Genomic DNA, 26,756 nt, shown 5'->3' with positions numbered 1-26,756 from the left:
TATTCTCTGCAGCCCAACGTTCACCACCATCTGAACAATCAAATATATTTGCCCTGGGGCCCCGCTCTACCTGTGGGGAGCTGAACCATCTTTGCTGCATCACCATCAGCCCCAGTGGACCTAACCCACAGCGTAGGCCACCCTTTGTCGAACACCACATAATTATCCTCCATTTTATGACATGGCCAGGGCCACGGAAACGGATCACGGTCCCGTGACCTCCCCCATAGAACTGTCCGGTCCGATTCCGGGTACTCCATGGTCCTGGCAGGCGCGTCACGTCCATGTATCCGTGTGTCCATGTGTCACATTCGTATGCCATCAGTGCATCTGTGTGACACATACCAGCACCTGGGAAGAAGCAGGACAGTTCCCAGGCGCTGGCTGCTTAAGGCAGCTCCCATCAGTTTTGCATGGTCTCCCTAAGATCAGCACGACCAGGCGCCAAAGATGGGAGTTGTATTCAGCACCGGCTGTGTCCCTCCTGTGTAAAATAAAGAATTAAATAAAAAACATTGCGTAGGCTCCCTCATAAGTTTCATATCCAGCAGAGGAAGAGGGGTAATATTTGTGGGGTTGATGTCAGCTTTGTATTTTGTCAGCTATCAAAAGACTGACCGTCACTTCCAATCAAAAATCAGGTGTGTACAGGTGCTTATTAAGAGTAGCCATCTCCATACATAACCAACAAAGCAGCACTCTGTAGTGCTATAGCATGAAAACATGAAATATATGAAATTTGAATTGCATTACTGCACTAGAAAGTAGGAAAAATTGAGAATACTTAGCGCATAAATTGGCCAATTCATGTGTACCCGGCAACCGCGATAAGGCGATTCTCATTGCTTGGAGCTATCCTGAGGGTGGCCTTGTGTTTAACCCTCCAAGAACCTGACACACACTGGCCATAAGGATAAAATACACTTTTATATATAATATATGCAAACACTATCATCACGCAAAAACAACTTTTAGCAATTAACCCACTTCTTGAAGTGGACAGAGCTCCGGTCAACCCTCTCCCATATCTGCCATATAAAACCATTTATTATATTGTTAGTTGTTACATTTAGATCATTTTATTGAGGGTCAATTACTTTTTAAATAAAAACCAACATGATCTCCCCTCCTATACATTCACAGGGCTGGAAAATGTTCATTCTGGGCAGGGAAGGGAGTTGTTCAAATTTCCTGTAAACTTTCCCTTTCAAAGTTACTAGTTTTTCTGCTGTCTATTTCAGCAAACTGAATTGCTAATTTTATACAGTACAATAACCCAGTATTGCAGTGTTTTAGTGAATATTACAGGTCTCTGATGAAGCCAAAACCTTGACTAGGTTTCACAATAACACCAAGATGGAAATAACAGGGGCCTTTCCTGGCCCCCCATACCGACTGTCATGGCAGTCCATGGGCGCCCCATGATCATGTTGTTGGGGGCCCACCGGTACTTTGTGATATACTGTCTTTTAGAAGCTTCTGTCAGTAATTGAATAATTGACAGCTAGACTGCCCAGCATCATATTGGTAGGTGATTAATATCGAAGTGGCAGAAAGCCCCATTAAGCTGCAGGATCCTCATAAAGGTATATATGGTTTATTTATTAAAAGAAACAACAAAAAAGCTAAAATTTTCTGTCTGAATACACCTTCATTAGAAAAACAATCTTTCCATGTTCTAACCAATGCAGTGTACACATGGGACATCTCTTCTAGAAGTGAACATCCCTGTACATATTGCATCAGACAAGAACCCTTTTGTCAGCATACGATTCCGCTGTGTGATAAAGCCCCAAAACCCTATTAGTCACCAAATCTTGGTTATCTGAGAAGGTTGCATTGCATTTAGCTGTGGGTCCAGGTCCCTTGTCAGAGTCCTGGTGATTATAGAGCTTCTGCATAGCTATGTTTGGTTCTTACAGCTCATATTTCATGAGAAGTTCATTCTGCCAATGTCTCTTCTTGTTGGGGAACACTACTGGTATTCTAATCTTTCGAAATTCTTCGATACATTTAATTAATTCAACTTCCAGAGATTTCCTTTCCTCACTATGTGCCAGTGGATCTTCACAACTCTTCACACCATTCTCCTTTGCCACATCCTGCATACTGTTTCTTCTTGATCCAGAGGTCTTGCTTTGCTCATGCTCTTTTAGAGAATTGGACAACTCTAGTGTGATGGTGGGTGATGGACTTTCTTCGTGGGACAGAGAATAATCATCTGTCTTTGGAAGATTGCTTTCACTTGGAAGCTCGGTACTCACTGCAGCAGAATCATGGCTATCTAGGCTGGAGCTGGAAAGCTCGTTTCCACTATCGGGCTCCTGATTTTTCGCTAGTAGTGGTGTTACTGTGTCTGTCTTCTCTTCTCTTTCATCTGTACCTGTTGATTACAAAAGAAACACGAGAACTGTATTTATTTCTAGAATTCTATTCTTTCTGCATACCAATGTTGAATATTTCAATTTATTAGACAATCACAGAAGATAATAGAAAAAGAGCACATGTTGTAGGCCATTATAACATTTCTTGTGTATTCCTTGGATAGATGTTTATTCTAGACACCATTAATCTCATGTAACCCGTTCACCCCCAGCCAGTTTTCACCTTCCTGACCAGGCCACATTTTTCAAATCTAACCAGTGTTACTTTATTTGGAAATAGCTAGAATATTTCAATACATCCCAGTTATTCTGAGATTCTTTTTTTTTTCGCGACACATTGTAGTTCTTGTTAATGGTAAATTTAGGTCAATATGATTTGGGGCTTTTTTTTAAATATGGAAAATGTTACAAAAAAAATTGAATTTGTTTGCCCTTAAATGAGAGTTTTACTACACAAAATAGCGAATAAATCATATTTACCACATATCTACTTTACATCGGCTTAATTTTTTAAACCTATTTTACAAAGGTTAAAAGTTTATCAGCAATTTTTCACTTTTCCAACAAAATTTACCAATTCCTTTTTTTAGAGACCACATCACATTTGAAGTGACTTTGAAGGAACTACAGTGGCTTATCAAAGTATTTACACCGTTATGACGACCAAGGACATCTCCAAACATACAAAAAGTTCTCCTATGAATATGAGTGTTGCATACACCAGAAACGCGTCAGGTTTCCTGAGGTTTCATTTTATCATGTTTTAATCTATTTTTCAATAAATATTTTACTTATATCCTGGATGGATGTGCCGACACACTTCCTTTTCCTCCACTATCTGCCTGTGATCACCAGTGGGAGCGGCACCCTCAGGACAAACTCCAGCTAAACCATTGATCCAGTGACTCTTAACGTGGTAAGCTTCCAAACCTCCCTCTCTCTCCTCCCCACCACTATTACAGTGCTGTGTTCCTTATTGCATATTGTCCTCTCTAATTATATATAGCACTGTCCCTTATTACATAGTGCATTTTCTTATTATATATAGCACCGTCCATTCATACATAGCCTCATTCCTTTTATATGCATAGCACTGTCTCATATTACACAACGTCCTCTCTTATTATGTATAACAACATCCTTTACTATATAGAACACTTCCTTTTTATCCTGGTTTATATACATATCTGGATGGTTTGGAGAAAAATGCAATAACAATGCTATTTATTCTTCTCATTTATATATTACCCTCCTACCCATCCACTCAACAAGTGAACTTATAATGCAACAACATCTCATAATAATAAGTCCTTCTCCCTGTCAGATTTTCCCAGTGGTTTCCCGTTCAGTGTGTAATGGTGATATTGATTCCTTCTTCCCATGTGTATAACCTTACATTTATCATTGTTAAACCTCATCTGCCACCTTTCACCTTTCACATCTGTCACCTGCCACCTGGTGACACTCTATCTACAGAGTAGGGCAGGAGAGAGGGAATCAGCTCCGAAGGGACACCGACATTTGTGAGAAAATCGCTCTCAGAAGCAATTACATGACCGCAAAGATCAATAGGAGATTGGCAGACTTTACAATGGGCCGGTAGTCAGCCACTACCAGTCCTCTACTATTCAATTAAAAAGGAGAAAAATAAACAAAACTCTTTTAAATGTTTTACCTGGTTCATTAGTGGCTATTACAATTGTCTTTATTCTCTGGTCAGCGTCTAAAGTAGTTGCTGATCCTGGAAAAACAAATAAATATTAGCTCTCATTCTTATAATCAAAAAGGAAATCCAGGAAAAGTGACATTCTGATTAGCCATGCAGCCGTGGGAAACAGTAAGGGGAACACATACAATATCTTTTACTAGAGTACATGGACATATCACAGAGTATTAATATGAAGTTGATGTGATTTTACAACAATGTTATTTTAATTAATGCAGATTTAACAACACAAACTGCATTGTGCCCATGTCGCCAATTGCCATGTTACTAAGCCTGCCCCATGTACTGCCGGGAGAAAGTTATACGCAGAGAAACTGAACCGCTTTTACTTAGATTATAAATATTTAATAACCTTCAAAAATTACCAACAGCACAAATAGGACAGAGTTCGAAGCAACTGAAATATACACACAGATGTATATGACCACCAGGTTTTGCCCCCAAAATAAGAGACAAATGTACGATCCATGGAATGACGCACCGAGATTCTCAAAAACCAGGATGAGACTGCACAATATGGAAATATTATAAAAGGGACAAGCCAATACCATGTACAGATAGAAGTGATGTAAATCTGACAGCAATATAGCAGCGGAACTCAATAAAGAATCCTCCCGGCACAGAAAGCAGGCCCTCGGGGGCCCCTCGGGCCAGTGCTATTTTCAACTGAAGGTGCATCCTTGGACAGACCACCAGTGAAAGAGCAGAGAGCCATTATCTTCATGCTCCGCACTTACAGCCACTAACAACTAACTGTCACTATGTGTGTTGTTATAACCATGGATACCTAAGCTACTGTAATGCCTGCACATGGGGTAAGCAACATAGCGAATCAGAAGAACGATATTACATTTATAATTGGAGCTATTTGTTAATATAATTATTATTATAACTACTACACATTGGGATTGGATCTTGGAGATGGGAATACCCCTTTAAGCATTGGGGACAGCCCATCATGGGAGGAGTTCCTGTTGTTAGGTAGATAGGGAAACGTATTGAGAAGTGAAGGACCTATGTTTCTGCTGCATGCAGAACCAGCATTGCAATGGGAGTTTGTGTCCAAAGAATGTTGAAACCATATTGGATGGCATGTTCTGAAGGAATCAAGGACTGAGTGGATTTTTTATCTCATGCAAGGGGGCCTAATGCAAGGACTAAGTGGCCGAATGATTTACCACAGGCAGGTGGGGCCTACAGCAAATGTTATCTATGTTAGATAAGAAGGTAGAGTGTAGCCAGATCTGGGGATCCTAAAGGAAAAGATGGCCTGGCTGGGACTTGAGTTCTATGGGGAACTGCAGATGCAGTGCCACAGGAAGGAGCGTGTGACCCTGATCAAGCGTTCTTGGGGAATAGTAGTGAGAAGTCATAGCGATGCACCTAAGCCAGTGAGTTCCTCACAAATCAACTGGACATTGAGACGAGCTGTGAGGGGCTGTAGCGATATACATCGACACATGATATACATCAACCCATGATACACATCGACCCATGATACACATCAACCCATGATACGCGTCAACCCATGATACGCGTCAACCCATGATACATGTCAACGCATGATACACATCGACCCATGATACACATCGACCCATGATACACATCGACCGATGATACACGTCAACCCATGATACACGTCAACCCATGATACACGTCAACCCATGATACACATCAACCCATGATACACGTCAACCCATGATACACGTCAACCCATGATACGCATCAACCCATGATACACGTCAACCCATGATACACATCAACCCATGATACGCATCAACCCATGATACACATCAACCCATGATACACGTCAACCCATGATACACGTCAACCCATGATATACGTCAACCCATGATACACATTAACCCATGATACACGTCAACCCATGATACACGTCAACCCATGATACGCATCAACCCATGATACACGTCAACCCATGATACACATCAACCCATGATACACATCAACCCATGATACGCATCAACCCATGATACACATCAACCCATGCAGTCCTCACGGGGGAAGATGGAGCTTCCATAAAGGTTTGCTGGACTGTTGTAACATGTAATATAGAAGTAATGTGTAACCGCGAAGTTTCTGACTCCGGATTGTGCAGACGATGTATTACTTAAGTGTCATGCCTGCTGTCTACTAAAGTACACACACTTTACACCTCTATATACCTTTAATGAATCAACCATAGAGAAAACCGCATCTGAAAAGGAAGCATAGGCCAACGACCCAAACCTATCTATCCAAAAATAAGAGTTACAGTTGCCAAAAATATTAGAAAACTTTACTTTGCAATGATATCCAGCATTCCTGCATTTCTAGAATCACTCCCGGCTTTTTCTGGTTGAGCCAATTAGTTCCTCGAGCCTAGTATACACATGAAAGAAATCCAAGTGAAATTTAGCAATCCCAATCACTTATCCTGTCACTCCCAGGGGTTAAATCGGTCTCTCAGACCTGATGAGGCTGGTGTGGAAACATTGACAATTTACGTGAGAATGGTTTAATAATTATTTTTCAAAGGTTTTGCAGACATGGATTGAAAGCTTCCGATTCATGAAAGCGATTACGCTAGAATTCTGATATAAAAAAGCTTCGAAAAGTTACTAAATATTTGCACAATGCAGAGTTGCACAAAAATGTTGCAAAATTTGGCATTTTCACCCCAGCTTCAGCCAGCTCCACCATATGGCCAAAGCAGAGGAGAGACCGGGGGTGCAATGGTGATGCTCACTTGTGTAATTCATGATGAGCTGAGACAGACAAATCTTACTCCATTCCCTGACAGAGGTAAGATTTCTGGTAAGGAGCATGTCTCTTCGACTCTTCAGACGTGCCTGGAAAGATGTATCTCCTAATGAGTCAGGCACCTCTAACTCCATTATGTCCACTCATACCGATGTGAACAACGTCGCTCGAGTCATTGGACCCAATATGCCCATTTTAATATCTGGATTAGCCAGTCTGATATTTTCAAAGTAAAGAATGGTTATATGTTTAATGTAGGGTGAACAAACGTGGAAATGATTAATTATGGTTATTACTGTCCTTAGGTTAGTCGGGACCAAACTGGAGCAGACGGGCAGTAAGTGACCCAAATGTTTCACGAGTTTACACTGTTGGACGAATTTGCTGAATCACGCTGGACATATCAGACAGAGATGTCAACCTAAGAGACCCCGGCACGGGCTGACTCTCCAGACGTGTGTCACTGCAAGAATGGAAGATATGGCTTTTAACCCCTTCAATACCTTGCCCTTTTACATTTTTGCGTTTCTGTTTTTCGCTCCCCTTCTTCCCAGAACCATAACTTTTCTATTTTTCAATCAATATGGCCATGTGAAGGCTTGTTTTTTTGCGAGACGAGTTTTACTTTTGAACGACACCATTGGATTTACCATGTTGTGTACTCAAAAATGGAAAAAAAAATTCCAAGTGCGGTTAAATTGCAAAAAAAAGTGCAATTCCACAAAGTTTTTAAAAAATTTTTTTTTACTAGGTTCACTAAATGCTAAAATTGACCTGCCATTATGATTCTCCGGGTTCACAGATATCAAACATGTTTAGGTTCCTTTTTATTGAAGTGGTGAAAAAAAATCCAAATGTTTGTTAAAAAAAAAAAAAAATTGCACCATTTTCTGACATCCAGTGTCTCCATTTCTCGTGATCTCGGGTTGGGTGAAAGCTTATTTTTTGCATGCCGAGCTGTCAATTTTATTGATAGCAATTTGGTGCAGATACGATCTTTTGATCGCCTGTTATTGCATTTTAATGCAATGCCGCGGTGACCAAATAAAACTTTCTGGCATTTTTACTTTTTTCTCCCTATGCTGTTTAGCGATCAGGTTAACCCCTTCATGACCCAGACTATTTTGACATTAACGACCTGGCCATATTTTGCAATTCTGACCAGTGTCCCTTTATGAGGTAATAACTCGGGAACAATGCAACAGATCCTAGCGATTCTGATCTTTCTTTTTTTTCGTGACATATTGGGCTTCATGTTAGCAGTAAATTTAGATCGATAATTTTTGCGTTTATTTGTGAAAAAATCAGAAATTTAGCAAACATTTAGAAAATTTCACAATTTTTAAATTTTCAATTTCTATTCTGTTAAACCAGAGAGTTATGTGACACAATATAGTTAATAAATAACATTTCCCACATGTCTACTTTACAGCAGCATAATTTTGGAAACACATTTTTTTTTGTTAGGACGTTATAAGGGTTAAAATTTGACCAGCAATTTCTCATTTTTACAACAAAATTTACAAAACCATTTGTTTTAGGGACCACCTCACATTTGAAGTTAATTTGAGGGGTCTATATGGCTGAAAATACCCAAAAATGACACTATTCTAAAAACTGCACCCCTCAAGGTGCTCAAAACCACATTCAAGAAGTTTATTAACCCTTCAGGTATTCCACAGCAGCAGATGCAACAAGGAAAAACTGAACATTTAACTTTTTAGTCACAAAAATGATTTTTTAGCAACAATTTCTTTTAATTTTCCCAAGGGTAAAAAGACAAAAGTGGACCCCGAAAGTTGTTGTCCAATTTGTCCTGAGTAAGCCGATACTCCATATGTGGGGGGAAGCGGGAACTCGACACCTAACAGGGGGTGATTTAAACTTTCAATTTTTAAATTTATTTAATATTTTTAAAAACATTATTTTTTTTCTTTTGCCATGCTTCAATAGTCTCCATAAGAGATTAGAAGCTGCCATATCCCGATCGGATGTTCATTTCACCTCTATGTAGCAGAATTGCTGACTTGCTATGAGCGCCGACCACCGGGTGGTGCTCACAGCAAGCCTTTAGTGACAACCATAAAGGTCTCCAGGAGACCTCTGGTTGTCATGTCAACTCATTGGTGACCCCCGATCACATGATGGGGGTCACCGGTGTGCGTATTTCCGGCCCAATGGCCGGAAGCGCGATTTAAATGCAGCTGTCAGAGTTTTGACAGCGGCATTTAACTGGTTAATAGCTGCGGGTGGATCGTGATTCCACCCACTGCTATTGTGGGCACATGTCAGCTGTTCGAAACAGCTGACATGTGCCAGAAAAGATGTGGGCTCACCGCCGGAGCCCATGTCAAAGGGGAAGACACAGCATACGCAGTACTAGTACTGCGCATGTCGCAAAGGTGTTAAAAAAGGTCCGGATCTATATATTTAGGCCCATTTTATTGACATCAAATCCCAGAGTACTACAGCTGGCACATCCATAGATATATACTACCAGCACGTCACCTTATACATGCATCATCTGGTCAATAAGAAATTTTATGCTTGAATTTAATAAAGCCAAATGTTACGTAGCAAACTGACAGCCATAACCAGCATGCAAACTGTTGGACTCACATTGCAAATTAAGCTTATTAGCAACAATTAAAACAGCTCAACACAATTAATAAGACTAGGATTCTGCAAATATAAAGCTAAAGTCTCAGAATAATTCATCATCTTCATGATATGTTTCTTTAGTAGATCACCTCTGGCTGTTATGACCTGCTGTAAACGTGATGTATGAGCAGACACCAGCTAAATGGACTCCAGTTAAAGGGAATCAGTCAGTAGGATGGTCTCTCCTATGGGCATGCAGGTCAGGGGAAGCTGAATAAAATGAAACCATGATATCTGTGATCTGATGTCTTATTCCAGAGAAATACAAATTTTTAATATGTAAATGAGCTGTTAAGATCTCTGGGCCGGACATAGATCTTCCTGAGGATCCACCTCCAGAGATTATTGTAAATGATGGGGGAGTTACCAGTGTGAGACAAGTAATGACTGCCCTTTATCTAGCAAGCAGTTCCCCCTTTTTTTTCATGCTTTGTTTATGTGTGGGTTTTTTTTATGATGACACTTTGGACGCCTCCCCGTGCCTAGGGGGTGTGTTCTTTGTCGATCGGATACCCCTTTTTTCTTACGTCACGGCACCCCCCTCCCTTCTTCTCATCATAGCGAGCCTGTTGTAGTAACCTTATGCCTTTTGCGCCCGGGTCCACAGCTTCCCGTGTTATTATTATTATTTATTTATATAGCACCATTGATTCCATGGTGCTGTACATGAGAAGGGGTTACATACAAGTTACATATATCACATACAGTAAACAAACTAACAATGACGGACTGATACAGAGGGGCGAGGACCCTGCCTTTGCGAGCTTACATTCTACAGGATTATGGGGAAGGAGACAATAGGTGGAGGGTTGCAGGAGCTCCGGTGTTGGTGAGGCGGTAGCTTCGGTAGTGATGTTATAACTTATATATAAATATATATATATATTTCTTGTTTTCTTTGATGGGTAGATCCCCCTCCTCTTCTCTTCAGGTCCATCGGTATTTTATCAGCCTTTGTGATGACGCGACTCCATATATCCTCCCCAGTGCAGGTGGGCATGTCTACATTGCACTCACTTGAGCTTATCGCTCCCTGGCATTTCCTGACCTCTTTCCTTGTGAGTTCTTTCGGTAGCCTGATGCGCATGCGCTGGTTTCATAGCTCCCTCTGACCTCCGGAAGCGCTCACTCATGTGACCACAGTGCGTTCCACTGCGTGTCACAGAGCGCTATTCCGAAGATCCCTTTAGTCAACAGGGGGCGTTTCCAGGCTCATGCGCTCACATAGGTCCGACGGCCTCACACTGCTCTGACCCATCAGCCTATCAGCACACCTTCCTTCACACTTAAAATACCTCAACTCCCACATACCTGTACCCGCCCCCGGAAGAAGCATTTGCGAAACGGCGCTCGTCGGGTGCTGGGGGAAGCTTTGCCAGCTGATTCCTCACAAGTACATGATTCTTTGGCACTAGCCCTCATTCCCATTGCGGCACATAGCAGGTAACTTTACCAATATTGTTTCTTTTTGATTCACATGCACCTTATGCTCTCCACAGCAATTTATGCCATGGTAAAAAAAAGTGGGATTCCCTTATCAGTTCTGAGTAGCTTCTAATTAAGCACCAGCTGTCTATTTACCTGTTATATTACTCTGCATTACACTGGCATTATTTTAGTTTTTTCCTATTTAGGCTAAGAAAGTGCATCATTTTTTGAAATACAGTCTAACAGCTAAAAGTTTAGCAAAGACGTCCTTTCACTTTGCACTTTAACCCTTTATACATCTGCTTTTTTCTGTGGCCTGTGAATCTAAGGATTTTTATTGCTTACCGCTTTTTGGGGGGAATCAGCTCATGCACTTTCTATGTATTGATTGGCAATCTGATTATTTTGTTTGCTGGCTTCCTTCCCTCTATCATTTGGAGGTCCCATTTTGTCTTTTTTACTGCATAATTTTTAATATTTGTATTAATAAACATTAATTTTTTTAAACTATTTATAAATTGCTTATTCACTTTTTATCCTCTTTGTGGTATATTCCTCAGAGGATTATGGGTATCAATTATCTGCAGGCCAAGCAAATGATCTTGATGCAGAAGAAGAAGTGAAACTGGCGATATCTTCTGCGTCAAACAATAAATGACCGTGTTTAGATGGCTATTCCAACAAATATTATAACTTTCTACTACCTGATATTATACCAATGTAAGGAGTTACAAAGACTGATGTGCGCCTGCACCCCTTTAAGTGCATCCTGGTAAACCGCGATCTCTAATTACTGTATCCATATTGTTGTATAGCACTGTGAATGTTATTTACAGGGAAAGTGCAGTGCTTAGTTCAGCCACAAGGTGGAGGCACATAGAGTAGGGGATTGTACATAGTAGATGGTTAAACATAGGGGCACGGTGGATAAGGTAGGAGGGACTTCCCGACAGTTCTCAGTTGGGGCCAGGGCGCCTGTGCACCTCACTTGGGCTAGCCAGCCTGGGCAACACCGTGCCACACAATGTTAAGAAAGCAGTGAAGCACAGCCATTCGGGGGGTCCTTAGGACCGAAGAGCAGTATTAAGAATCAGTGTTGCAGCAGTTTGGAGGAGAGGAAAGAAAGCGGTCTGAGAAGAGTAGGGCGCAGATTGCCCAATATGTGGCAGGTCATTGCGTGGGCTGATACTCTTTCATCCGGTTCGAAATGGACGAAGAGAACCCCAAATACAGTGAGTCTGGACAGGGGGGACGCTGCAGTACCGCCAAAAGCGCTATTACACTGTGATTTTCTGGAGGATGTAGCAAGTAGTGCAGGGAAAGGTGACGATACATGTGCTGTGCAACCTGTGGTTTATGCTGTGAAATACCTGGATGTGCTGAGAAAAGGAAACAGTAAAGATGTTCAGTTTAAAGATGGAATGGACTGTGTCTCAATTCTTGCAAAATCGTCTGCAGACAGCCTTCAGTGGCGCAGAAGAGAACCTGACGATGCTGGACCTGAAGACACAGGTATGCTGACTATGGAGCACCGTGTTTATGTGAGGGGAAGACAGGGTGCGATGGAGTGGGAGTCCTCAGCCATGACTACCCTCAGCTCAGTTGTATATTGATGATCAATTATTGGATTCAAGAATTATTATTAAATCAAGACTATACATTTCTGGCAAAAATCCTTGTGACTCGGTTTCAAAGCTGTCAACCACATCTCTTGAATCCAGCTTAACAAGGCATGACTAGATGTAGACATGCTACTAAATATGTACGAAGGTTCGTAGCAGCCACATTATATGCTCAGGATCAGTCACATGCGCCTTCCATGCTGTTGGGTCATGATGCAGAGAAAGCCTTTGACACGGTGTCCTGGCTATTCCTATATGCCGCAGTTATTTTGGGGCTACATTCTGTAACCTCCTCACATTTAATCAGCAGGAGGCAGTGACCCAGATAACAGTGAATGACCTTAACACCCCATACTTCAACATGTTTAGAGGAACCCACCTGGGTTGCTCCCATCTCATCTTTTATTTACTTTAGCCCTCAACCCATTACGCTATCATCTTCAACACACCTCAAGCTTTCAAGGTCCTAAAATTGATGATGCAGAATTTCGGATTGCAACTTTTGCAGATGACACCATGTTTATGATTCCAAACCCCAAATATTCCTTAATAAATCTACTTGATGATCTTCAGAGGTTGGGAGCCTTAACTGGAGACACTTTAACCATGGACAAGTTAGAGACTCTCCTTCTCAAAGGTCCCAGGAAACCACATGTGATAAAGCTGATAAGGCAGCTTTATTTTCCAGGTCCGTACGATTACAGTGATACCCCATTTATATAGTTTTTTTATGATTTGACCAGGGATCAACCAGCCAAAAGCCCTCTTTCCCTTTCACGTGTTTATTTCTGTTAATGTTGATGATTATGGCTTGCAGCCAATGAAAACCAAAAAGTCATTATCTCAGTAAATTAGAATAATTAACAAAAACACCTACAAAGGTTCCCCAAGTGTTTATAAAGGTCCCTTAGTCTGTTTCAGTAGCTCCACAATCATGGGGAAGACTGCTGACTGACAGATGTCCAGAAGGCAGTCATTGACTGAGGGTAAGGCACAAAAGGTCATTGATAAAGAAGCCGGCTGTTCACGCAGTGCTGTATCCAAGCATGTTAATGGTAAGTTGAGTGCAAGGAAAAGGTGTGGTAGAAAAAGGTGCACAAGCAACCAGGATAACTGCAGCCTGGAAAGGATTGTTAAGAAAAGGCCATCAAAAATTTTGGGAGATTCAGATGGAGTGGACTGCGGCTGGAGTCATTGGTTCAAGAGCCACCACACACAGACGTCTCCAGGACATGGGCTACAAGTGTCGCATTCCTTGTGTCAAGCCACTCATGACCAATAGACAACGCCAGAAGTGTCTTACCTGGGCCAAGGAGGAAAAGAACTGGACTGTTGTCAGTGGTCCAAGGTGTTTTCAAATGAAAGTAAATGTTGCATTTCGTTTGGAAATCAAGGTCCCAGAGTCTGGAGGAAGAGTGGAGGCACACAATCCAAGCTACTGGAGGTCTAGTGTGAAGTCTCCACAATCAGTGAAGGTCTGAGTAGCTATGTCATCTGCTGGTGTAGGTCCACTGTTTTATCAAGACCAAAGTCAGCGCAGCTGTAAACCAGGTAATTTTAGAGCACTCCATGCTTCTCTCTGCCGACAAGCTTTTTGGAGATGTAAAAATCATTCTCCAGCAGGACTTGGCACCTGTCCTCACTGCCAAAAGTACCAATACCTGGTTTACAAACAACAGTATCACTGAGCTTGATTGGCAGCAAACTCGCCTGACCTTAACCCCGTAGAGAATCTATGGAGTATTGTCAAGAGGAAGATGAGACACCAGACCCAACAATGCAGACGAGCTGAAGGCTACTATCAAAGCAACCTGGGCTTCCATAACCCCTCAGCAGTGCCACAGGCTGATCGCCTCCATGCCACGCCGCACTGATGCCGTAATTATAGCACATATGAAAAAATGGAGAACGGTCCAGAAATATCAAAAATAACAATTTTATTGAATAAATAACAACTAATCAAAAGTACAAAATACAAAATATAAAAGACTAGGATCGGGAAAAAGGGGGCCCGAAGTCCCGACCAAAAAGATGGAAAAATTGGCCAGCATGGGAAAGACACACAGGCTAAGTGCCATACATAAATAAAGGAACCCTGAGTAATAGATCCGTTTGAGTCCAATGACTATTTACATCAGATATGTAGTGCGCACTACCTTCTGACAACACTCCGGTTCATGTATTATCACATTTGCTTACCCATGCTTCTGCCAGGTCGGGATCAATGCCCCCTGCCGCCACCGACGCGCGTTTCGCCTTCTTTGTCAAGGTGCGGTCACGTGATAATACATGAACCGGAGTGTTGTCAGAAGGTAGTGCGCACTACATATCTGATGTAAATAGTCATTGGACTCAAACGGATCTATTACTCAGGGTTCCTTTATTTATGTATGGCACTTAGCCTGTGTGTCTTTCCCATGCTGGCCAATTTTTCCATCTTTTTGGTCGGGACTTCGGGCCCCCTTTTTCCCGATCCTAGTCTTTTATATTTTGTATTTTGTACTTTTGATTAGTTGTTATTTATTCAATAAAATTGTTATTTTTGATATTTCTGGACCGTTCTCCATTTTTTCATATGTGCTATATCTGATAGGGAGAGTCCGGCTGGTGCACGGATATGAATACTGTAGTTTGTTCTGATAGCACCATTGCACCTTTTGTACCTTATATGGTGTATGTTTACTGATGCCGTAATTGATGCAAATGGACCCCGACCAAGTATTGAGGGTATTTACTGAACATACATTTCAGTAGGACATTTCGGAATTTAAAATCATTTTTCGAGCTGGTATTATAAAGTATTCTAATTTACTGAGATAATGACTTTTGTGCTTTCATTGGCTGTAAGCCATAATCATCAACATTAACAGAAATAAACACGTGAAATAGATCACTCTGTGTGTAATGACTCTATAGAATATATGAGTTTCACTTTTTGTATTGAAGAACTGAAATTAATGAACTTTTTGATGATATTCTAATTTCGTGAGAAGCACCTGTATGCTGAGGAACAGTCTAAAGCGTACTTGCTGTTGAATCTTTCACCAGTCCAGATGCATCCATCAATAAGCTACAGGAGAATTTTGGTAACGCGACACAATAACACGATCGTCATATTACAGCAGATCTTACTGTACTACGGAGTAACTTTTAGGCTATGTGCACACGTTCAGGAATTCATGCAGAAAATTCCTGTGAAAAACCGGACATTTTCTGCATGAAATCCGCAAGAAAACCGCATGCGTTTTTTGCCGCGGTTTTGACGCGTTTTTGCCGCATTTTTGCCGCGTTTTTGCCGCGTTTTTGCCGCGTTTTTTTCCGGACACTTCCCAATGCATTTTGGAGTGGGAAATCCGCAAAAAAAACGCAAAAAGATAGAGCATGTCCGGATTTTGTGCCTGATGCGTTTTTTATGCGGAAAAAAACGCATCATGTGCACAAAACATGCGGAATTCATTCTAAATGATGGGATGCTTATTGTATGCGTTTTTTTTGCGATTTTATAGCGTTTTTATCGGGAAAAAACGCGAAAAAACCGGAACGTGTGAACACAGCCTTAAAAAAAAATACTTTGTGACCTGTAATATGCGGATTTCACCACAAGATGGCATATGAAACACTCTTCAAAGGCAATAAATTGCCCTCTGTCCACAACCAGTGTTCCAGAAAGAATAACGATTAAAATACATATTGTACTCCAAAACTTAAATGATGCCATAAAAATATACAGAAAAGTATGCAATCATGGCATATCAAAAGACCGATAAATTATAAAAACTGTGTATGTGTTAATCTAATAATACCCCTTAAAAACTTCACGCCGCGGCCTTTTTCCGTTTTTTCTTTTTCCTCCCCTTCTTCTAAGAGACATAGCTTTTTATTTTTCAGTCCACATAACTATATGCACTCTTGTTTTTTTGTGGGACAAGTTGTAATTTTGAATGATATCATTCATTATATAATGTGATGCACTGTGTGCAAGTCAGTTGAACTTGCAAGCAAAGTGCAATTCCACAATTGTTTTTTGGGTTTTTAATTTACCATTTTCACTATATGGTAAAACTAACCTGATAACAGGATTCCCCAGGTAAGTACAAGCGCGCAGATACGAAACATGTATAGTTTATTTTTTATTTAAGTGGTAAAAAAAATGCGAAAATTCGTAAAGAAAAAATAATTTGCCTGTGTCACCATTTTCTCAGACCTGTGGTATCTCCATTTTTCAGGATCTGGGGCTGGTTGAGAGCTTATTTTTTGCACTCTGAGCTGATGTTTTTATTGATACCATTTTGAGGTAGATACCATGTCTTCATTTCCTTTTATTGCAATGTTGTGGAGGCCAAAAAAGCGTAATTAAGGCATTTCAAATATTTTTTCTTGCTACATCATTTACTCATCGGAATAGTTTGTTTTAGATTTTGGTAGATTGGGCTTTTCTAAACACAGCCAGACCTCTGGTTTCTTCATTATCTATAGAGCTGCTGAGCCCCCCAGTGGTTCTGAGAACAGGGGTCTGCAGTCTCATCCTGAATGGAGCAGAGTTGTGCATGCTCGTGTAAGAGGGTGGTGCTGTTATGGACAGTAAGGAACACGCTGTCACTTTAAGAGGCTGCACCCCCTTGTCTGGCGTGAGGGAATGTTCTGCTTCTCCCCTGCAATAATCGTTGTAATGAACTAGTCTGCACAGAGTGCAGCTGTGGAGCTGGAGCAGCGTGTGTGAGCTGAGGCTGCTGGAGAGAGGACTTTTTGTGTTGATAGCTGAAAGAGAGAAGAACTGTGTCCTGATATAGCTACAAGAGAGCCACGAAGATACAGAGAAAGGGATTTACAGTTTCCAGGAGCATCCCTAGGATCCAGAAGCAAGGAGAAGACCATGTTTCACAGAGCTGACAGAAAGCCCTGCGCACCACCGTATTGGACTGCTGGGGGCCCCCCTGGGACTGGACCTGATTCTCCAACATCACCGTGAGTTTGTTCCTGTTTGGTGCACCTGTTAGGGCCTAGTGTAGTCTTCAATAGTCAGTACACGGGAGCCGTGTGGCCTGCTTAGTAAAGGCCAGGGAGGTTATACGTAGAGTAGCATCATCACTCATTTTTTGTTTACATTTGCTTGCAGACATATTTTGAGTCTGTAATAATTGGAGCACCGTGCTATTTTACAGAAAAGATAAAGTTTATTACTCTTGTAAATTGTCTTTTGCCATTGTATACCCCTGTTTGCATCTTCCTCATTCCCTTTATTCCTTGCCTCCCAATAAATCTACCCTTTGATGTTTGTACCTCATCTTGTGTACAGTAGACTTCCTGCAACGTGGTGGTTTCCCGGCCATCTCTTCACTCGGCCTCTGTTCTCACCTTTATCTATAGAGCTGCTAAGCCCCCAGAGATTCTGAGAACAGGGGTCTGCAGTCTCATCCTGAATGGAGCAGAGTTCTGAATGCTCGACCTCTGCCCTCCATTATCTATAGAGCTGCTGAGCCCCCAGAGATTCTGAAAACAGGGGTCTGCAGTCTTGTCCTGAATGGAGCAGAGTTGTGCATGTTTGGCCTCTGCCCTCCATTATCTATAGAGCTGCTGAGTCCCCAGAGATTCTGAGAACAGGGGTCTGCAGTCTCATCCTAAATGGAGCAGAGTTGTGCATGCTTGGCTTCTGTTCTCACCTTTATCTATAGAGCTGCTGAGCCCCCAGAGATTCTGAGAACAGGGGTCTGCAGTCTCATCCTAAATGGAGCAGAGTTGTGCATGCTTGGCTTCTGTTCTCACCTTTATCTATAGAGCTGCTGAGCCCCCAGAGATTCTGAGAACAGGGGTCTGCAGTCTCATCCTAAATGGAGCAGAGTTGTGCATGCTCGGCCTCTGCCCTCCACTATGTATAGAGCTGCTGAGCCCCCCAGAGATTCTGAGAACAGGGGTCTGCAGTCTCATCCTGAAAGGAGCAGACTTGTGCATGCTCGGCCTCTGTTCTCACCTTTATCTATAGAGCTGCTGAGCCCCCAGAGATTCTGAGAACAGGGGTCTGCAGTCTCATCCTGAATGGAGCAGAGTTGTGCATGCTCGGCCTCGGTTCTCACCATTATCTATAGAGCTGCTGAGCCCCCAGAGATTCTGAGAACAGGGGTCTGCAGTCTCATCCTGAATGGATAAAGAAATATCCCAATGTATACCTTAGCAGCATTTCAGAAAAATAATAATAAATCAATAGAACCTTGGTATGAAAATATAATAATTCATTATAATAGCTGCAGAAAAGGCTGGACAGATAATAGGCCAAATCGCAAAGATTTATAAACCACAGAAAGAAAAGAAAAAACGATCAAACAGGCCAAGAATATAGTAAAAGTGGAAAAAACTTTATTATAAATATATATAACAGGCAAAACAGTGGGTACTCCCACAGGGCATATGTGCAATCTAAAAAGAAACGTGGGACATGGAGAGGCCAGCGGCAAAAGATATAGTAATTTTATAGACAGAGACTAATATCACAATCATTACCCCTACAGAATAATACTAGTACGGTACTCCTGGATAGTATGGATGTATTAACAATAGTATAAAGGTAGCTCGTAAGGTCACAAAAGGGCCACCAATGATAACGAGAAAGCTATATAATATTACCCCAGTTACAGAGCTATAGACAAAAATGAAATAAGTATTTGGAGCTTCTCATACCTAGATAGATCAACACCTAAGTAATGGATGGGGGAGCCGTCAGCACAGTCCACGTCACCCCAACGCACGTTTCGGCCGAGCCTTCGTCAGGGGGCGCGGCTAGGAACTTGTGGTGCGAGTTTAAATAGGAAGCCGGAACCAATACATGTTTACCCGGAAGTGTCTCACCATCGCTATGGCAACCTGATAGTAACGCTGGGCCGCCGCACATCAGCTGATCATAACGGCATGAAAATATATTCTTACAATTGGAATCCATAATAATGGGCTCCAGACCCTAGTAAAGAGTTAAGTAGCTAGGGGTAAGTAGCTGATGTAGGCCGCACACCGCCGCTAAGCGCCGCCGTAAACTGAACTCTGTCACACGGCATCAGCATCACAGGGAGGCGGAGCCAGGACACAAGCATGTGACCTAACTCACGTGACCGCACGGACGCCGAGAGCCGGGAGACACAGGACAGCACAGTGCGCATGCGTACACAGCGGGTGGAATCCAATAGGAGATAACAGAGAGCATAATACAAAAAGGTGAGCATACACCCCCATCCATTACCTGACCCAGGGTTAAGCCAATGTACTAGCTTCTTCTGGGGTGTGGTCAGCATTTGCTCATCTTGACAAAATATTCACAGTATTAATTACAAATGAATCTAACATTTGCTGACACAGGGAGATGTGACCGGGGTCACTGACTTTCTGGATACGGAGATAGATAGACTGTATGGACAACTAGGACATAGAAAATAGGTTCTTGTTCTCACAAGCAGATATCAGAAAACAGTACAGGAGCTGGCCGCACTAGGACCAGGAAAAACAAACACAGGACTGGAAGCACTGGGATCAGAGATTCAGGATTAGGATACCATCAAAGCATACAGTTGCACACACCAACACCACTAAGACTAAACTATAGGGGTTGCTCAGGCACCTCCCTATTGGGGAGGGTGCCTTATATACAGTACATAGACATGCTTATTTAGCCCAACATATCTTGATACATGTTCCATATTCCAGATGAGTGGATCGATCTGCGGAGGATCAAGTTTGATTTGAATTCCTGAAATATGAGTTTCATGCAAATTTGAACATTTTGAGATTCTATTCACACTGCTTCGAAAGCATCACCAAACCAGGGATTCAAGCTTCAGGAGGCTAATTTGCATATTCCAGGTGCCTTCTGGGAGAAGCGAAGTCTCCCTAAGCTAGAAGATCGTTGGGTACAGCCGGGACCAGCTGCTTCGAAAGCATCACCAAACCAGGGATTCAAGCTTCAGGAGGCTAATTTGCATATTCCAGGTGCCTTCTGGGAGAAGCGAAGTCTCCCTAAGCTAGAAGATCGTTGGGTACAGCCGGGACCAGCTGCTTCAAAAGCATCACCAAACCACCAATTTTTGCCTGTAGGACATTATTGCAAGAGAGCTTGGCTGAGTAGATTACACAAGAAGGAAAACACACAGCAAGTCAGCAGGATCTAGGAGCAACATGGCAGATGTGACAACCTACATGGTGAGCTGCAGCATGTGCTACATGTTCACAGATCGACCAGAAGAAGAATCCAATTTCACCTGTCAGAAGTGTAGACTAGTGGCCCTTTTAGAAGAAAAGGTGCGGGGTCTGGAAGAAAGAATAGCAACTTTGAAACTCATCAAAGAGAATGAAGACTTTCTAGACAGAACAGAAGCATCTCTACTGGTCACAGAAGGTGCAAAAAGTGTCAGAGAACCTCCAAAAGCAGATGAGTGGAAGCATGTGACCAAAAGAAGCAAGAAGACCATGGAGAAATCACCAACCACACAACTGAAGAACCGATATCAAATCTTTGTAGAGGATGAAGATGGCACACCTAAGAATGAAGCAATACCAGCAAGCAAAAAAGAAAAGGGCACACAGCAACAAGTGACAGCAAAAAGTACAGCCAAGAAGCAACGAAGAGTGGTGGTGGTGGGAGACTCACTACTGAGAGGCACCGAAGCAGCCATCTGCAGACCGGACATAACTGCAAGAGAAGTATGCTGCCTTCCAGGTGCGATGATCAAGGATGTGACCGATAGGATACCAAAGCTCTTCAGCTCCAAGGACGTCCACCCATTTCTTCTGATACATGTTGGCACCAATGACACGGCAAGGAAGGACCTACCGACAATCTGCAAGGACTTTGAAGAGTTGGGGAAGAAAGTAAAGGAACTGGATGCACAGGTAGTTTTTTCTTCTATCCTTCCAGTAGACGGGCATGGCACCAGGAGATGGAACAGGATCCTTGATGCAAACAACTGGCTAAGACGATGGTGCAGACAACAAGGATTCGGATTCCTGGACCACGGTGTGAATTACTGGTATGATGGACTCCTCGCCAGAGACGGACTACACCTCAACAAACCTGGGAAACACACATTCGCCAGAAGACTCGCTACACTCATCAGGAGGGCGTTAAACTAGAAGAAGAGGGGACGGGAAGAAAAACATTAGACTCGAACAAAGACGACCCAGGAAAACATACTCAGAAGGGAGGTAAGAACATTTCTAAAACAATCCACAGTGAGGAGATTGGAACAAAACAAAATCCTCTAAACTGCATGCTCGCAAACGCCAGAAGCCTGACAAACAAGATGGAAGAACTAGAAGCAGAAATATCTACAGGTAACTTTGACATAGTGGGAATAACCGAGACATGGTTAGATGAAAGCTATGACTGGGCAGTTAACTTACAGGGTTACAGTCTGTTTAGAAAGGATCGTAAAAATCGGAGAGGAGGAGGGGTTTGTCTCTATGTAAAGTCTTGTCTAAAGTCCACTTTAAGGGAGGATATTAGCGAAGGGAATGAGGATGTCGAGTCCATATGGGTTGAAATTCATGGAGGGAAAAATGGTAACAAAATTCTCATTGGGGTCTGTTACAAACCCCCAAATATAACAGAAAGCATGGAAAGTCTACTTCTAAAGCAGATAGATGAAGCTGCAACCCATAATGAGGTCCTGGTTATGGGGGACTTTAACTACCCGGATATTAACTGGGAAACAGAAACCTGTGAAACCCATAAAGGCAACAGGTTTCTGCTAATAACCAAGAAAAATTATCTTTCACAATTGGTGCAGAATCCAACCAGAGGAGCAGCACTTTTAGACCTAATACTATCTAATAGACCTGACAGAATAACAAATCTGCAGGTGGTTGGGCATTTAGGAAATAGCGACCACAATATTGTGCAGTTTCACCTGTCTTTCACTAGGGGGACTTGTCAGGGAGTCACAAAAACATTGAACTTTAGGAAGGCAAAGTTTGAACAGCTTAGAGATGCCCTTAATCTGGTAGACTGGGACAATATCCTCAGAAATGAGAATACAGATAATAAATGGGAAATGTTTAAGAACATCCTAAATAGGCAGTGTAAGCGGTTTATACCTTGTGGGAATAAAAGGACTAGAAATAGGAAAAACCCAATGTGGCTAAACAAAGAAGTAAGACAGGCAATTAACAGTAAAAAGAAAGCATTTGCACTACTAAAGCAGGATGGCACCATTGAAGCTCTAAAAAACTATAGGGAGAAAAATACTTTATCTAAAAAACTAATTAAAGCTGCCAAAAAGGAAACAGAGAAGCACATTGCTAAGGAGAGTAAAACTAATCCCAAACTGTTCTTCAACTATATCAATAGTAAAAGAATAAAAACTGAAAATGTAGGCCCCTTAAAAAATAGTGAGGAAAGAATGGTTGTAGATGACGAGGAAAAAGCTAACATATTAAACACCTTCTTCTCCACGGTATTCACGGTGGAAAATGAAATGCTAGGTGAAATCCCAAGAAACAATGAAAACCCTATATTAAGGGTCACCAATCTAACCCAAGAAGAGGTGCGAAACCGGCTAAATAAGATTAAAATAGATAAATCTCCGGGTCCGGATGGCATACACCCACGAGTACTAAGAGAACTAAGTAATGTAATAGATAAACCATTATTTCTTATTTTTACGGACTCTATAGCGACAGGGTCTGTTCCGCAGGACTGGCGCATAGCAAATGTGGTGCCAATATTCAAAAAGGGCTCTAAAAGTGAACCTGGAAATTATAGGCCAGTAAGTCTAACCTCTATTGTTGGTAAAATATTTGAAGGGTTTCTGAGGGATGTTATTCTGGATTATCTCAATGAGAATAACTGTTTAACTCCATATCAGCATGGGTTTATGAGAAATCGCTCCTGTCAAACCAATCTAATCAGTTTTTATGAAGAGGTAAGCTATAGACTGGACCACGGTGAGTCATTGGACGTGGCATATCTCGATTTTTCCAAAGCGTTTGATACAGTGCCGCACAAGAGGTTGCTACACAAAATGAGAATGCTTGGTCTGGGGGAAAATGTGTGTAAATGGGTTAGTAACTGGCTTAGTGATAGAAAGCAGAGGGTGGTTATAAATGGTATAGTCTCTAACTGGGTCGCTGTGACCAGTGGGGTACCGCAGGGGTCAGTATTGGGACCTGTTCTCTTCAACATATTCATTAATGATCTGGTAGAAGGTTTACACAGTAAAATATCGATATTTGCAGATGATACAAAACTATGTAAAGCAGTTAATACAAGAGAAGATAGTATTCTGCTACAGATGGATCTGGATAAGTTGGAAACTTGGGCTGAAAGGTGGCAGATGAGGTTTAACAATGATAAATGTAAGGTTATACACATGGGAAGAGGGAATCAATATCACCATTACACACTGAACGGGAAACCACTGGGTAAATCTGACAGGGAGAAGGACTTGGGGATCCTAGTTAATGATAAACTTACCTGGAGCAGCCAGTGCCAGGCAGCAGCTGCCAAGGCAAACAGGATCATGGGGTGCATTAAAAGAGGTCTGGATACACATGATGAGAGCATTATACTGCCTCTGTACAAATCCCTAGTTAGACCGCACATGGAGTACTGTGTCCATTTTTGGGCACCGGTGCTCAGGAAGGATATAATGGAACTAGAGAGAGTACAAAGGAGGGCAACAAAATTAATAAAGGGGATGGGAGAACTACAATACCCAGATAGATTAGCGAAATTAGGATTATTTAGTCTAGAAAAAAGACGACTGAGGGGCGATCTAATAACCATGTATAAGTATATAAGGGGACAATACGAATATCTCGCTGAGGATCTGTTTATACCAAGGAAGGTGACGGGCACAAGGGGGCATTCTTTGCGTCTGGAGGAGAGAAGGTTTTTCCACCAACATAGAAGAGGATTCTTTACTGTTAGGGCAGTGAGAATCTGGAATTGCTTGCCTGAGGAGGTGGTGATGGCGAACTCAGTCGAGGGGTTCAAGAGAGGCCTGGATGTCTTCCTGGAGCAGAACAATATTGTATCATACAATTATTAGGTTCTGTAGAAGGACGTAGATCTGGGGATTTATTATGATGGAATATAGGCTGAACTGGATGGACAAATGTCTTTTTTCGGCCTTACTAACTATGTTACTATGTTACTATGTTACTTTGAAAAGAAATATGTTGCTCAGTGTCATTTCTCACACTGCAGTAGTGTCATAGAGCAGGGAAAGGTGCAGGCTCCTCATAATTACCTGCAGCTGACATCTTACGGATTATCATACCTTGTACAGTGATGGTCAGTACCAGGAACATCACAGATCAGCGGTTCCCAGTGGAACACTGTTTGTATGGCAGAGTTATGTTCCATTTCCAGAGTCACTGGGCAAGTCTCTCTCTTCCATGAAGTGTAAGCTCTTATGGTCAGTGTGGTCCTCTCTCTTCTGTAGAGTGTAAGCTCTTATGGTCAGTGGGGTCCTCTCTCTCCTGTAGGGTGTAAGCTCTTATGGTCAGTGGGGTCCCCTCTCTCTCCTGTAGAGTGTAAGCTCTTATGGTCAGTGGGGTCCTCTCTCTCCTGTAGAGTGTAAGCTCTTATGGTCAGTGGGGTCCTCTCTCTCCTGTAGGGTGTAAGCTCTTATGGTCAGTGGGGTCCCCTCTCTCTCCTGTAGAGTGTAAGCTCTTATGGTCAGTGGGGTCCTCTTTCTCCTGTAGAGTGTAAGCTCTTATGGTCAGTGGGGTCCTCTCTCTCACCTGTAGAGTGTAAGCTCTTATGGTCAGTGGGGTCCTCTCTCTCCTGTAGAGTGTAAGCTCTTATGGTCAGCGGGGTCCTCTCTCCTGTAGAGTGTAAGCTCTTATGGTCAGTGGGGTCCTCTCTCTCTACTGTAGGGTGTAAGCTCTTATGGTCAGTGGGGTCCTCTCTCTCCTGTAGAGTGTAAGCTCTTATGGTCAGTGGGGTCCTCTCTTTCCTGTAGAGTGTAAGCTCTTATGGTCAGTGAGGTCCTCTCTCTCTATTGTAGGGTGTAAGCTCTTATGGTCAGTGGGGTCCTCTCTTTCCTGTAGAGTGTAAGCTCCTATGGTCAGTGGGGTCCTCTCTCTCTACACTGTAGGGTGTAAGCTCTTATGGTCGGTGGGGTCCTTTCTCTAATGTAGAGTGTAAGCTCCTATGGTCAGTGGGGTCCTCTCTCTCTCTAATGTAGGGTGTAAGCTCTTATGGTCAGTGGGGTCCTCTCTTTCCTGTAGAGTGTAAGCTCTTATGGTCAGTGGGGTCCTCTCTCTCCTGTAGACTGTAAGCTCTTATGGTCAGCGGGGTCCTCTCTCTCCTGTAGAGTGTAAGCTCTTATGGTCAGTGAGGTCCTCTCTCTTCTGTAGAGTGTAAGCTTTTATGATCAGCGGGGTCCTCTCTCTCCTGTAGAGTGTAAGCTCTTATGGTCAGTGGGGTCCTCTCTCCCGTAGAGTGTAAGCTCTTATGGTCAGCGGGGTCCTCTCTCTCCTGTAGAGTGTAAGCTCTTATGGTCAGCGGGTTCCTCTCTCTCCTGTAGAGTGTAAACTCTTATGGTCAGTGGGGTCCTCTCTCTCCTGTAGAGTGTAAGCTCTTATGGTCAGCGGGGTCCTCTCTCTCCTGTAGAGTGTAAGCTCTTATGGTCAGCGGGGTCCTCTCTCTCCTGTAGAGTGTAAGCTCTTATGGTTAGCAGGCTCCTCTCTCTCCTGTAGAGTGTAAGCTCTTATGGTCAGCGGGGTCCTCTCTCCCTTATAGAGTGTAAGCTCTTATGATCAGCGGGGTCCTCTCTCCCCTGTAGAGTGTAAGCTCTTATGGTCAGCGGGGTCCTCTCTCTCCTGTAGAGTGTAATCTCTTATGGTCAGCGGGGTCCTCTCTCTCCTGTAGAGTGTAAGCTCTTATGGTCAGTGGGGTCCTTTCACCCCTGTAGAGTGTAAGCTCTTATGGTCAGTGGGGTCCTCTCTCTCCTGTAGAGTGTAAGCTCTTATGGTCAGTGGGGTCCTCCCTCTCCTGTAGAGTGTAAGCTCTTATGGTCAGTGGGGTCCTCTCTCTCTCTCCTGTAGAGTGTAAGCTCTTATGGTCAGTGGGGTCCTCTCTCTCTCCTGTAGAGTGTAAGCTTTTATGGTCAGTGGGGTTCTCTCTCCCCTATAGAGTGTAAGTTCTTATGGTCAGCAGGGTTCTCTCTCCTGTACAGTGTAAGCTCTTAT

The 26,756-nt window shown here is 42.6% G+C and overlaps 1 protein-coding gene across 1 annotated transcript in view; it reads right to left on the bottom strand.

Moving 5' to 3' along the window:
* Window positions 1-909: 909 nt before the first annotated feature.
* Window positions 910-26,756, bottom strand: part of LOC138662714 (BTB/POZ domain-containing protein KCTD12-like) — a 94,901-nt gene continuing 69,054 nt past the window's right edge. The window contains exons 3-4 of the mRNA XM_069748602.1: window positions 4,060-4,125; window positions 910-2,383 (exon numbers count right to left, since the gene is read on the bottom strand). Of these exons, the coding sequence (XP_069604703.1) occupies window positions 1,917-2,383; window positions 4,060-4,125 (533 nt within the window). The 3' untranslated portion in view covers window positions 910-1,916. The remainder of the gene's footprint in view (window positions 2,384-4,059; window positions 4,126-26,756) is intronic.

Source organism: Ranitomeya imitator, chromosome 2 (assembly GCF_032444005.1).
Source record: "Ranitomeya imitator isolate aRanImi1 chromosome 2, aRanImi1.pri, whole genome shotgun sequence".
NCBI lineage: Eukaryota > Metazoa > Chordata > Amphibia > Anura > Dendrobatidae > Ranitomeya > Ranitomeya imitator.
The sequence above is the reverse complement of the archived record's forward strand: the minus strand, read 5'-3'. Positions and strand labels throughout refer to the sequence as shown.